Source organism: Lissotriton helveticus, chromosome 10 (genome assembly GCF_964261635.1).
Source record: "Lissotriton helveticus chromosome 10, aLisHel1.1, whole genome shotgun sequence".
Taxonomy (NCBI): Eukaryota; Metazoa; Chordata; class Amphibia; order Caudata; family Salamandridae; genus Lissotriton; species Lissotriton helveticus.
Genome location: NC_136071.1, coordinates 12,340,669 through 12,355,378, shown reverse-complemented (window position 1 = coordinate 12,355,378; position 14,710 = coordinate 12,340,669). Strand labels below are relative to the sequence as shown.

The following is a 14,710-nucleotide window of genomic DNA, read 5'->3' as shown; positions in this document are numbered from 1 at the left end:
GATTTATTTTGATTTATTTTGATTTTTGGCCTAACGGCTAGGGCGCTCGACCTCGGACCTGGGTTCGAGTCTCTGTAACCACGCCAAAACCTCCTGTGATTCTGGGCAAATCACTTAATCTCCCCGTGCCTGAAATGAATGTGTGTCCGTCCTCATGTAACGTAACTCGTGCTATGTAAAGCGCTCCGATACCAGATTTGGTTCGGTCTAGTTCACGCTATATAAAACTCTGCAAAAAAATAAAATATGGGATGATCTTAGATGTTCACATATACATTTTTTTTTCCTCCGTTGTTGGTGCAAATTGATAAACTGTGCTCAGAAGGTCAAAATTATTATAATTTTATTTCCTATGGAGTCATGTGTCAACATTATTTAGAGAGGCACACATACACATTCAATATGTCTAGTATATATGTGGAACCGCCGAGTGTAATATGTGCTTACCATTGTTAAGCGTAGGGAGGGACTAACAAGAGGGAAAACCACAATGCAAACATGCACCTTTATACTTCTTTAAAGGATTAATAGACTTACCGCCTCAGTGGGCGTTTTCTTCAACTTTGTCCTGTCGACTTTCATATTTATATCGTCAGCGGTCAGATTCTATAGGAAAAAAACAGATCAAAAAACAATTTACCACAACTAAAAAAGCCAAACCAAAGGAAAATCGAAAACCTAAGTTAATTTGTGCATCCTGCGTTACCTCGGCTCAGCAAAGGCTACATTTGGAAGAGGTTCTTTAACCTTGAAACAAAGGACTGTGCAATTAAAGAATCAAATCTGCAGCCTAAGGACGAAAAGGTAAGAGATGGCTAAATAGAGGTATCTAGGGTAATGACTCCTTCAGCCAGTATGAGCTGATAATCAACTCATTGGGACCAGAGCCTTCGACATTTGTCTGAGAGGATACTTTTGTTGCTTGCTAGTAGGAGGATAACTTGGCCGGGTGCATATACAAACAGATGACCTTGATCCTGGTTTTGGAAACAACCAGAACGTTATGGTGATTGCATTGCATTTTACTTCAGCATTAACGCGGGGACTGGCGGCATCAATCATGCCACATCAAGAGTTCTCCACTTACTAACAAAACCCCTAGATGGAGAACCTGCAGCCTCAGCACTTCTTGAACATAAAGCAAGGCACTCTGAACAGCAGGACACAGAAGGCAGAGCTGCAATCTCTCGAGCGATCTACAGGCATGAAAAGGAAAGGCATGTCCAGCAGCAATGAAAAGAACAGTATACTGCTCTTCAGCTAATCTCCATTTGCAGACTTGTCCAAGCAAACACTGCTGTGAACTGAACCTTGCTCCATCACACTAAGGACTGCAGTAGATATAAGCAGCGCCAACAGTAAGCATCAGAAAACATAAGTGGAGAAGATACATGCCATGGTCAGACCTCACCTTCAGTCAACAGATAAGAGATGTTACCACTGACTAGAGGACCAAGTTCTAGCTGCAAAATTAGGCTGTGCTACTTTGGTCTCCTAATTAGCACCTTAGGTAAGTCTGAAGAAACCGAAGACTCATATGAGAATGCCAAATACAAACAGAGAACGTAAATATACTATAGAAGGTTTGAGAGAGCTTTATCATGAACACAGGAACTGCACACGCCAACAGAAGAGCAAAATGGTGAAGTGATGCTAGGAATAAAAAAAGTACACAATCCTATTCCATGGCCATCAAGACACTAGTATTCACGCTTGTGTGGGACCTCAAGAGAATCTGTTCAAAACTAAGCTTTGCTTTCTCAGCTCTTAACAGTCACTTTCCTCCCCCAATGGAATGCACCACCCAGAAAAGCAGGCAGGTATATTTGATACACAGCGTACATACACATAATCAAAGGTAAGGGAACACTTAACGTCTTAGGACTTCGATCCTGACGAATGCCAGGTAATTTACACCAGATGGCAGAAACATGTTGACCCCACCAAATGGGAAGTAGCTGAACAATTTATTTAGCCTCCTTCCCACACCCTATTTTTAATGTGTCTGATTGGCCACAAAGTTATTTTGGACACGATCTAGCCATTTTTAAACCACATTATCCCTCCCTTACTAGTCACTACACAAATAAACCTGCTCCGCAGTAGTTCTAGCGTCGAAGCACACCGGGGAGGCACTCTGCCTCACCCGGTCAGGCCCGATGATGAAGCATGTCACCAACTAGGTTGGTGAGTGAGAGCTTTCTATAAAAATCTAATAAGATTTTTCCCATGCTCCCTTTCTTCTCATGAAGTAGTCACACTATTGTTGTTTATAGTACCTACCTGGGGGACGAAGTGTGTTTCCTCTACATTATCCCTCTCTTGTGGAGAACGAGCATACTAATGGGCAGCCCACCTTTCAATTATAAACAAATGGATATATGCTGCGCAGCAAGAGACGGCATGCTGCATGGATAGGTGGCTGATGGATAGTGGGGTATAGAGAGGCACTATATACACAGCCTTGCAGGCAGCTACTCACTGGTCCCACTGCCATTACAGTCGCCCTATGGCACTCCACCACAAAAAATTGGGTTGGCACAATAAATTGAAACAGAAAACACCTTTGTGGCACACAAACACTAGGCAAATTAATTGGATACCAAGGGTTCGATAAATAGGATATTATAGGGATATCGCAGGTGTGTGACCTGGTGAAGAAAGGGAAAGTCCTCACGTTTGTAGATCTACAAAAAGAATAGGAGTTGTCTGACCGTGAAACCTTTAGATATACCCAGATTCGGCATGCCCTGTGGTCAGTGATCAGGAGAGTGGAGACATACCAGAGGCCTCGCCATTGGAAGACAGACTACTTACGGACCATCTTGAGAGTAATGTAATATCTCTCACTTACAGAAAGATAATCAACAACTCGCCTGAGCCACTGAAGCACCTAAATGAGCACTGGCAGGCAGAGCTGGGGGACCTAAAGGATGAGGACTGGTGTGATGCGCTTTCCTTCGCGCAAGACGTTGCTATGCCATTAAAACAGAGGCTAGTTCAGCTCAAAGTTCTACACAGAACATACATCTCATGCACGTCATTGGTTAGGATGGGGAGAAGTAGCAAGGCAGGAGTGTAGCAGTAGATGCTGGGGGGGAGGGGGGGGGGACGACAGGCACATTTTCCATACTCTGGGAATGTCCTACTATCCAGGCATATTGGAAGGCAGTCAATGGGGTGGTCAGCGAAGTGTGAGGCGTGGCTCTGACTCGGATGTCTAAAATATGGCTGCTAAAATTTGGGAAGCCACAGATAAGACTCTTGTGGACCAAATCTGGGTGGCCACTAGATTTATAATTGCTAAATGTAATATGGTCTGTAAATGGGGGGTGCCTGAACAGCCAACCCATGAAGAGTGGGCACAAGATATCGATTAGTGCATGTCCGCTGAAAGGTCGGTCTACGTTGGAGGATGCCCCAAGAACTGGGATAAAATATGGGGGAAATGGAACACGTATAGAGGCAACATCTGCATCTCCCCTTCGGCCCAGGGCACTGGCCCAAGATGGTCGGTGCAAACTGCAGATGCTGTCACTGATGAGGGAGGGAATGGGTGAATATAGAATGACCAGTGATCATGAGACAGTTATTGTTTATTCAATGAGAATTGTTATGGCTATATTGAGAAATGCTGTACCAACTACTAAAATAAAAAGTTTTAAAAAATACATTTTTCAAAGTTCAAACTACTCCAGGAGCAAAGCGAAGTTGTTTGTATTTAAAAAAAACTATTTTACTCCAATTTAAATAATCAGGTGACTATGACAAAAGGTCAAGTTCTAGAGTACTTGCTCAGTCGAGATAAGTTTCCTCATCGATGGGCGCTCGTATTGTACATGCATCAAAAGTAGTGTTTCACACCATTCCTCAGATGTTTACAACTGCCATGTTTATGGGGAAGAAAGGTGTTATGCACACTTGTTCCTATCCACTGCTCCTAAAACTGGATAGGATTAAGCAGTTAACTGAGTGGCTGAAGGTTAGGTTCTTGCACTGTCCTGGTCGTGGATGTGAGGAAAGCAGGGACCCGCCCCCGAAAGCAGGGACCCGCCCCCGAAAGCAGGGACCCGCCCCCGAAAGCAGGGACCCGCCCCCGAAAGCAGGGACCCGCCCCCGAAAGCAGGGACCCGCCCCCGAAAGCAGGGACCCGCCCCCGAAAGCTGGGGCCCGCCCCTGACTCCCGAATGCAGGTACTCCCGAATTTTCCTTTTGTTCAAGACCCACTAACATGTTCGGTCCACAGTTTTCAAATCTAGAAGTGCTTGAGAACATTGGATAAAGAATGCTGTACTAGGCCTCTTACTTTAGGCCTATGAAATACAACCATCACAGAACCTCTGTCATGCTGGCTCAATACTTGGAAAGTATCTCGAACTCAGTCATCCCTCAAGCCCTGAATAATTCAGATACCTCCATTATCCTAGACAGCCCCTCAGCCAAGCTCAAAAATACAATCACGGGCCAACTTCCAACCTATTGTCTATTGCGAAGGCAGTAAAAACCGGCATCACCAAATGTCCTCCCATCTGGACACTAAAACTGCTGCATCAGACCAGAAACACTCAAAAATCCTTATCTGTACAAACTTTTCGACCTTGATGCATCAGACGCCATCAGGTATGGCTCAGATTGCTAACATGATCGGACACCAACAGAACAGCCCTTCCACTGGCTCAAGTAAAACAATTTAACTTTAAAACTCTGCCTCATCTGCAAAACCAAACTACCTAGTCAAACTGTTGGTCCCTTACCTTCCACCAAAAATTCTAAAGTCTGTCAATTTAACTCTGATGATTCTTCCCACTATTCAAAAGTTATTAAGGAAAATCACTTCAAGTACCATAAGGTAGTAATGCAGAACACCAAAGTAGGAACACATGAAAGGGTTCTGCAGAACGTAGGGGAAAGCAAAGAACAGAGAAGGGTTAAAGTAGATGAGAGAAGTCTTGGGTTCAGGGTGCACTCCGACAGAAAAAGACCTGCAATGCATCCAGTCTGCAGAAAAGCAGACCAAAATCAAGAAACACTGAAAGGAATTTGTTACTTTAGGGTCATCAACCTGGTACTTGGTTCGAAAAAATGTAGTAAAGTAGTGTACCAGAAAGGGTTCTTGAAACCAGTTCCCCAAGAATAGATTTTTTGTGAAATTAAATCAAGTTTTTCCTGCTTTGGTAAAGTGTATTCAGATGAGATACTACCAACATTACTTTAGTGAATACCATAGGTAGTACTACACATTAATTATGTTCTCAAAATACAAATCAGAGGAATTTTGCAACATTTGTGAATGGGTGTTTTAAATAAAATTGACAACCTGCAGAATGTGCAAAGTAACCATTTCAAAATTCTGCTTCTGAAGATGCAACTTGACAAACCAGGCACATTCAATAGGCCAAATGTGTATCAAAAATGTATGTAAAGGGTTCAACCATTTTTAGGTCTTGCTAGAGCCAGCGCTTGCGCTGGGCTGGCGAGACATTTAGTAACTGGCTTTTTGAAGTGCTACCAAAGGCCTTCTCCAGCCACGAGCGAGCGGTTACGCAGGCGTGCGTGCTTACGAGCACAGTCGCCATTCGCAGGCACCCTTACAGCAATGATTACTTTTGCAGTGCCATCTGCCTTTCCTCGCTCCACTTCTCCCACACCACAGAACGCGTCCCATTTCAAAGCCACGCGGCCAATGCTGGTTTTCCATATGCCCTGTTGTGCGCATAAACTCTCAGACAGATTAAGGCTTCCCTTGCCTTAATTCCCACAATTCCACCAATTTTTGTCTCCACCCGGTAATCTTTCCTCACTCCTTGACCAGTCTTGCTTCATTAACCCAGACAAAAATAAACACAAACAGCATAAGTAAAATTCGTTTAAGCAGATATGGTAGGAAGGATATCGATGAGTGAACTATGTGTGCTTAGGAGTAGTCCGCTGTAAAAAAATGGTGTTTGTTGCCGTAAAAGCTTTTACAAATCCACATGTGTTGTATACTTCTGCCATCTAGTGATACAAGTCTTAACAGGCCTACAAAAATAAGTTTTCAAAGCAATCTGGAGGCAGCATCACTAGACTGCTGTTCAATCTTTCACCACCTCTCACCTGATGACGGTGGGTGGCATTTTGCAAGATTACTGATTAAAGAAAGGAATGTGTCAGAGCACTGAAAGTGTGCCAACGTGCGGCAATTCTCTAATATCTTGCTATTGATCCCAAAAGCATGAAAAAGAGTCCTACCTTTGAAATACGTCTGATCAATGAAATCTGCAAATGCAGTGCTATCAAGGAACATTCTTAAGTGTTCGCCCAAATCACCAAATTTACATATACCACCGTCCAAAGGTTGTCGTCAAATGTACAAAAAAATTCTTCACACCACTGAATCGCAGTTTGAAGTACACAAAACGTAAATCTACACAAGACTGGTCTTGAAAACGTCTGCATTGCGTTCGCTACGACAACGTGTCTTGTGATCCCGGCTTTACCAGATTCAAGAAATGGATTGTTCGAAGGGCTCTGCTACAATCAGGGAGTGTGCGGGACTCCCAAAACAAGACCCGTACGGCGATCAGGGGGATCGGCCCTCTGACTGAGAAGCCCCTCTCCCTCCCTTGCACTTGAGCTTTACTCAAGAAACGCAGCATTGATTTCCGCACTGGTTTGTAACTGCCACGGTGGTATGTAAAGAAGATAGTTAAAAGCTGGGGTGCCCGACTGATCATCGGTTAATACACCCAGTGGCCTAGTTTGAAGAAAAATGAATCACATACTGGGAGCAGGCGTGCAATGTCCATTGAGCTCAGAGGGCTTCAGCCCCCCTACCCTCCCCTCCCCGCGGTCTGGTGTGTCAGCCCGGGCTTAGACAGCTTCCCGTACATGCACACAGACCGGTCTGGAGAGGTCGCCTGTCATGAGTAACTTGATCTCATTTGGTAAAACCCAGGATGAGACTGACACTGGCATTTTGTGCACTGGTTAGAAGGGGCAGCGAGAAGATCTCCAGGGTCCAGACAGGTAGGTAGTTCATCTACCAAGGAATTCGATGCTGCAGCTGCCACCAGGGCTCTGCGTCGACGAGAAGGCACAGGGAGGGTGGGTTTCAGCTTAGACAGTCGATGGAAGCTGCAGCCCATCCCTCAGTCTAGGTATCAATACTAGACCCTAGGGTACATCACCACCACCCACCCACCCACCCACCCCCCGGCTTGTTTAGATAGTATCGAGCTTCTGAGCGCTCAATGAGGGGCCGGACAACCCAGTACCCTGTGGGAAAGCTCCACTGTGAAATTTTGTGGGCTTGCCGTGCAGTACTGCAGTGGTCAGCTAGTTCTCCATGAATAGGTCAGCCCTGGGGCCTTTCTCTGGCTCTCACAGTCCTCACGTTGCTGGGCCTTGAGCACCACTCTACATTCTCAGCACTGAGCTGGAAGGTCGTGATCTCTGTTGAGAGCCTGTTTATCTGTTCCTGCAGTTCACTTATGGTGGGTCTCAGTGTGGCGAGTATGGATTTGGCATCAACCACCCTGTCCAATAGCTTTATGTGATCCGCTTGCAGGTTAACCCCTTCGACGCTCATGACGAGCCCAGCTCGTCATGGAGTTTCCATTTGTTTCAATGGAAAGTCAATGGACCTACTCGCACACCCCTTAGCATCCAAGTGGTTAAAGTCTAGGGCTACTGAGTCTTTTTTTTTTAGTTGAGTCCAAAGTGGCCTCCACATGGCTGATTAGGGCGTATCCTGCTGGTGCCAGCTGCCTTGTGGCTGCAGGTAAGTAGTCCGAGTTGGGCATAGTTAAAATGTAAGCCTAAGGCAAGGTGATGAACAATAGCTAATGTGCGCAACAAAAAAACAAAATTAGTGATATGAACACCAAATAGACAGTGATATCCAAAAAAACTGATTAAATCGTTTATTGTATATAAATATTGATACATATTTTTGTGAACATTATATTTTATTAGAATGCATTAATTTCTTTGATAATGATTTACAATAGAAACGGAATGTTTTGTATGCCTTACAGATGTCACACAAGATGATACAGTGAACATTGTTGTAACTCATCTAAGTAATACAATGTGGAAACTAGGCTAATTTGTATTTTGTAGAAAGAAGCATCAGAGGTGCAGAAAGAAGCAACAGAAGTGTAGAAAGAAGCCTACTTCAACTGTACTTTACACCGAACTCCTACAAAGTAGCCTAATAACTAATCCTTCTCGCAAGATGTCTTAAACCTCAATTTTTTCTTGAAGGTTTACTATTTGACTGCTCAGAATGTTAGGCCTACCAAATGTAAAACAGCAATCCTAAACCTATCACGTTTGTAAGTCTGACCACGTTTGTGAAGGTATGCTTGATTGCCTGTTTTCACCTAGTGACATGTTACATAAAAATAAACATACAAATACTTGAATACCTGTGTTCCAAACAGAATACTCTGTAAATTTGTGTACAAAAAGGAGTATATTTCTTTCTGCTCATAATACAGGGCACATGGGATTTCAATAGTATATTTGAGGGACTCTATAACACATACATAAGACATATCTGCCTGTGCAACAGAATGAGAGCAGAACTGAGAACATTTAACCACCTATAGGAGAAGTTACCCGCTTTTTAAGCTACCATCTTCAGATGCATAACACATTTGAGTGGACATACCTCAGTCACAAGAGCACGCAGACCTTTAAACTTTACAGCTTGCACTGCCCATTTGAGTACAGAAAGAGGCGAGAGAAGTGCAGAACGAGGCAAGAGGGTGCAGAAAGCAGCAGCAGAGGTGAAAAGGCAAGAGGGGTGCAGAAAGAAAGCAAGAGGTGCAGAAAAAAGAAAGCAGTAGAGATGTGCAGAAAGAAAGCAAGAGGTACAGAAAAAAAGAAAGCAGTAGAGGGGTGCAGAGAGGCAAGAGGGGTGCAGAAAGAGGCAAGAGGGGTGCAGAAAGAAGTGGTTCACGCGCCATTAGTACCAATTTAATACCCACATTTAGCAATAAGTAACAGGTGACCATTCCAGGTTTGCAAAGGGCCTTCCACCATGCTGTAACACTTATCGCTGCATTTTTGGTAACGTTTGAGCAGCTTGAGCTAGAAACAAGTTTTTTTTGTTCAAATCTTGCAAATTATGCAGCAGATGATGCATTATGTGGCAAATGCGGAAAATGTATAATTATGCGGAAATCGGCGCAGTCGAACAGTCACATAATTCCAGTGGCCCTGCTCACACCTCTTACTAGGTCCAAAAGGGCTCCTCAGTTGTGGCTTTTTTTTGTCTTAGTGAGTTTATAGTTAAGCTTCTATGGAAATGAGGAAGTCTGAACCTGAGGTTACCACAACACAGACTACCATACCACATAATTACTCTCGTTTACAATCCCAATCTACATAATTCCTATACACTAAATACCACATACTTTCTAGCTACATAATTTCACTGCTCAACATACCATATAATTCCACTGCACAATGTACATCCACTCCACTCCCAAAAACGTTAGTAAAAAACGTTTACATTACAATGCCAATAGCCCTAACTTTCACAAAATGTGAGACCCATTGCAAATGCTTCTTTAACTAGTAGCTGCGTTTGCATAATGGTGGACAAAGGGGGCTGGGTCTCCGACCAGCGCTCCAGAATTCCGCTGCCCAGCACTTACAGGAGGTACCAGGAGGGCTTCTTGCCCCCCCCAAAGTCCCTCGGAAGTAAAATCGACTCCATCCCCCAACCAGTAGTGTGCCAGAAGGGGCATTTGCAAAGTGGTGGAGAAAGGGGGTGTGTGGCCTCCTAAGACCTCTTAGCAATCCCACTGTGTGGGACTTACTGGAGATAATAAGAGGGGTAGTTGGCCGCAAGGACATCCTTGGGGCTAACTACCCATCCTATTACCTCCAGTAAGTCCCACACGCCCCCTTTGCCCACCACTCTGCAAACACAAGCCCTGGTGCGCTCCTGGATGTGGATTGAACCCCCCTTCGCTGCTGGGGGTCCTTAGGGGCCAACTATCCTGTAACCCCCAGTAAGTCCCACAGTGGGACTGCTGGGAGGTGGATACAGGCCGGGCAGACACCCTCCGAAAGCAGATTTTGGCGCAGGGGACTCCATCCCCAGGGCGGAGCAAAAACGTTATTTATGGAAGGGGTGCCGTGTGGCCTCCTTCCCTGGGCCACTTTTGGCCCCGGGGAACCATCCCCAGGGGCTTCCTAGCCTCTTATTTTTACACATTTTGGAGTGGGGCCACGTGGCCTCCCTCTGGGCCATTTTTGGCCTTGGGGACCCCAACCCCTGGGCGTGGCCTCTGGCTGGGGACCGAGGGGGCCCCAATGCCCCAGCGGTCCCTGCCGGCTCCCTGCCTCCTGCGGGAGCCAGCATTTCTTTTGGACAAAGGAAGCTGCTGACATGCAGCTCCCTTTGCCCAAAAGCAATTTTGCTTTGCTTCATGGAAGCAAGAGCAGTTTTCCTGCTCTTGCTTGTATGAAGCGAGGCAGAAGTTTGGTATGGCATGGCGGGAGCACTGCTCCTGCCATGCGGTAGCAAACTGCTATGTCCCAGGGGTGCGCACCCCAGGACAGTGCTGGAGCAGGCCCTGGGTGGTGCCGGTCCCCAGGGAAAAGGAGGGCTCCTCGCAACACATTTAAAGCCCCAGGGAGGAAGTGGTCACACCCCTGCTTGTTTTTAATCACAAAGTCCCGGGCAGGTGGCATTCCGGGGGCTGCTGGGACCCTGCTGGGACCCCGCAGGGCCCCCGTATCACTATTTTGTAATGCCCCTTGGACCTGGCCCTTCCAGGGGTATAATTTAACAAAGTTCAGGAGACCCAGTTTTTTTTTTAGGGGAGGTTCAGCGGGATTCGCAAATCCCACTGAAATGTTTTTTAAAAAAATGCTTTTTTGGGCACTCGCGGTGCCTGTGAGCCCCCCAGAGCAAGCCTAGGGGGTCAGGGTGTTCCTACCCTGCCCACTTTTCTTGATTTTAATAAAAAAAATTAACCTCTCTTCTTGTGACTCGCTTCAATTGAGTCACAAGACGGCTGCCAACACTTCCTGGTTTGAAGTGTTGGCGGCCAATTAGTCAAGCTAGTGCCAACGAGGGTTCGCGATCACTGCGGTCGCCCTGATACAAATTTCTTTTTTTACATAAATTTCTCAGTAACTACTGAACGCATTTACACCATTTAAAGAAAATAGTGCACTCTGGCCTAATAGCTACCTTTCTGACAAATTAGGTGTAATTCTTTTTTGATTTCAAATCGTTTTTATTAGGTTATAAAAGAGCAAACAGAATACAAACAGAACAATCAAATCAATGACAATGGTAGGCGCCGATAATCATACAAAATGACAAAAATGGTAAGAATGGTGGCAACCAGGGTGGGAGATCTAAGAAGTACAAATTAAATAAATACGTAGATAAATAAGTAAATATGTAAGTAAATAAATGAGGAACTAATATGAGGGGAAAAAAAATTGTTGTTCCGGTTTCTAGCTGTGGGGCAGTGAGATCAACGTGACATATGGTTAAATGAACATGCGCAGGACATCATGGGTTGGTCATTGTTATTCTGTTCAGCAGTTCGGGCTGTAGCTGCGACAAAAGTTTCCTATGGATATTAACACAGAAAACGCGTTTTGGGACAACTTTTTTTCCAGCCCCCGCTTGATGAATCACCCCAAAACTTTTAAGACAGGAGCTGACCGGAGCGCCCCATTAGTTCTGAAAAGTTCACGAAGATTTGTCAAACAGGGCCAAAGATATTAGCAAAAGAAAAAAAACGCTTTTTTGAATAGAAACAAGGTCCTAACTACAAGTACCTACTGGCATCTGCCAGTAGGTAAAATATATATTTTATTACCTACCATCGGTCGCCAGTAGGTAGTTCTAGATAGACCTAGTTTCCATAGGAATAGCATTTATTGACTTGCCTATAACTCTGGCATTGATTGACCAATCTCCATGAAATTTTCCAAAAAGAGGTTCTGGTTGTCATAGAAAGTTTGGGGTGATCAGTGCAGTGGGGACCAAGAAATAGGGCCAAGAAAAAAAGGATGTGCTTGTAATGTTAATTCGTACAGGAACACGTTGTCGAACCTACATCGCAAACCGCTGGATGCAATTACACCAAATTTGGCAGAAAGGTAGATGTTACGCGGATTGTGCGTTGTTATTTGGTGATAATCCAGTAGCTTTTGAGAAATTTAGGCTGAAAATTATACATAGGTCGCTGGCTGTAAAGTCCACATTTGTAAAGCGCACAATCACCCGTAAGGGTCTCTAGGCGCTGGGGGGCCGTCGGGGAGATTAAGCGAGCTATTGCCCAGAGTCACATGGTGCTGGGCTAACCTGCCGCCGGAGCCGAGCCGGAGCCGAGCTGTAGATATTTTGCTGTGGTTTCGCTATTAACGCGGATGCACGCGCCAACAGGAATGCTCGGATTGGCTAGACGCAACCTCAACAGAAAGTTATGTCTGCCATTTTATCATGCGAGAACTGTACCCAGGGCTAAAAATGTGTGAAAGCCCGCATAAGGGGTCAGTGTGGAGAAACTGACCCCATGGTTGAGAAACTGGTGCGTTAGTGACATGGTATGTGCCCAAAATGGATTTTTATTGTGTTCGATATTCAAGGCAGCCCCAGCGCGGCCCCCCACGTATCATTGCGTATATCGAAGTTAACGCAAACATTAGTGAAAATATATTTTAAATATATATTTGTACATACTCGCTCGTCACACTCATGTATGCCCTCAAACTCAGACACTTATACACCCATTCACATACCCACTCACACACTTACACATCCAGTCACATACGCACTCAAGATACTCATGTACCCCACACGGAATTCATGCCCCCATTTACAAACTGAGAGCGATGAAACCAAGTACAGACTCAAGCACTTACTTAGAGACCCACTCACTCATGCGTACAGTCTCATACCCACTTAGACTTACACCCACTCACAGACCCACCTGGGCACTCATACAACCTTTCACACACCCATACAGTCACTCTCATGCTCTCAGAGACTTATGATCTGAGTCACTCACTTACTCGTACACTCAAACTCACACACCCACTCACATACTCACTCGGATTTGCAAGCACTCAGTCAAGGTTTATGCATCCACTCACAAAGCCAACCAGACACTCGCCCTCTTAGTCACAGACCCACTCATGCATGCACCCATTCACTCACCCACTCTGAGTTATGCTCTCACTTACAGATCCACTCAGACACTCATACATACACTTCCAGACACCGATACAGTCACTGTCACAGACCCACTGAGAGACTTAAGCCGCCAGACAGTTCTACACTCAGACTCATGTACCCACTCACAATCGCACTCAGAAACCCAGGCACCCACCGATAGAACCACTCAGACACTTACACTGCCAGTCAGACTCACTGAGAAACTTCCACACTACCATTCTCAAAACCATTGACACCCCCATACCAGTACTTACATACACACCTAGGTCTAAACCCACATCCACTCAGTTTCCCATACACCAACTCACTCACTAATATTGCCAGGGATGTATCCACTCATACAGCCACTCACACATCTACTCACTCACCTAGACAGACAGCCATTTACTCACCTATACAGTTAAACACCCACTCACTTATTCATACAGATACTAACACATACAGTCACCAACAAGCACACTCGCCCAGTCACTCTCACAATCACACATACAGTCACCCATACTCCAGGACTCACCTATAGTACCTTTTACATATGCAGTTGCTCACCCATATACTACTGACATCCATTCAATCACCGACTCAGCCATAAACACACTCAGTCACCTAGACAGCCCTCTTCCACACTCACTAACCCATACACCCACTGACTCTCACTCGTCCATGCAGACACACAAACCCATACTGGTACTCAGACAACCAATTACTCACCCATACACCCACTCATGTACCCACTCGCCAACCCATACAGCCACTTACACACCATCTGACACACTGACATTCAGACAACCTGGTCAGTGACCCATACATTCTCTGAGACACCTAATCACTCGTATTCAGTCCGTCATGCACCTACTGAATCATCGATACGGGCACTCATACACCCACTGATTCAACAATACAACTTGGTGTATATATACACCCAACACTCAAACATTTTAATAACACCCAGTCACTGGATGAGGTCATCAGTGAGGTCACTGACCAGGTCATGAGTGATGTATCATTTGATGTCATAAGCAAAGCATTGCAGGGGCGCGAGTTTTAGTTAGCTCAGCTAAATGGGTATTCTTTGCAGTTAGCATCCTATGTCGCCTCTGCCTGGAGTCTCCGGATCAAATCAATCAATGAGGCAATGATTTTGGGTCCCAGTGCAGATTTACACAATGTGTTTTTGCCGTTCGCATCTTCTCTGCCTGGAGTCTCAGAAGCAATGGTGGCCCTTAAACGTCCTTATAACATTTCCATCATTTATGAATTGTGCGATCAATCAATGAGGATTGGTGCTTTTATCAGAATGTCTATCTAGAGCCAAAAGATACCCAGTGTTTTAAATGTATTGTTTCCTTTATTGGCTGTCTGGGACTTCTGACATTTATTAACTGTAAATTATCCACCTGTGTTTTTATTCCCAAAACACCATCTTGATTTAATGTGATCAAACCGCTTTTATCTTTACAGTATCTATGTAGAACTAGTTATTTTACCATTATAAGTTAACAGCTTTTTAAG

The 14,710-nt window shown here is 45.0% G+C and overlaps 1 protein-coding gene across 2 annotated transcripts in view; it reads right to left on the bottom strand.

Moving 5' to 3' along the window:
• The window catches only part of HUWE1 (HECT, UBA and WWE domain containing E3 ubiquitin protein ligase 1), a 1,655,742-nt gene that overhangs the window by 1,601,871 nt on the left and 39,161 nt on the right, over positions 1 to 14,710 (bottom strand). For both annotated transcript variants that reach the window (XM_078664564.1, XM_078664565.1), the window contains exon 2: positions 538 to 606. In XM_078664564.1, coding sequence (XP_078520690.1) covers positions 538 to 582 — 45 coding nt within the window. In that variant the 5' untranslated portion in view covers positions 583 to 606. The remainder of the gene's footprint in view (positions 1 to 537; positions 607 to 14,710) is intronic.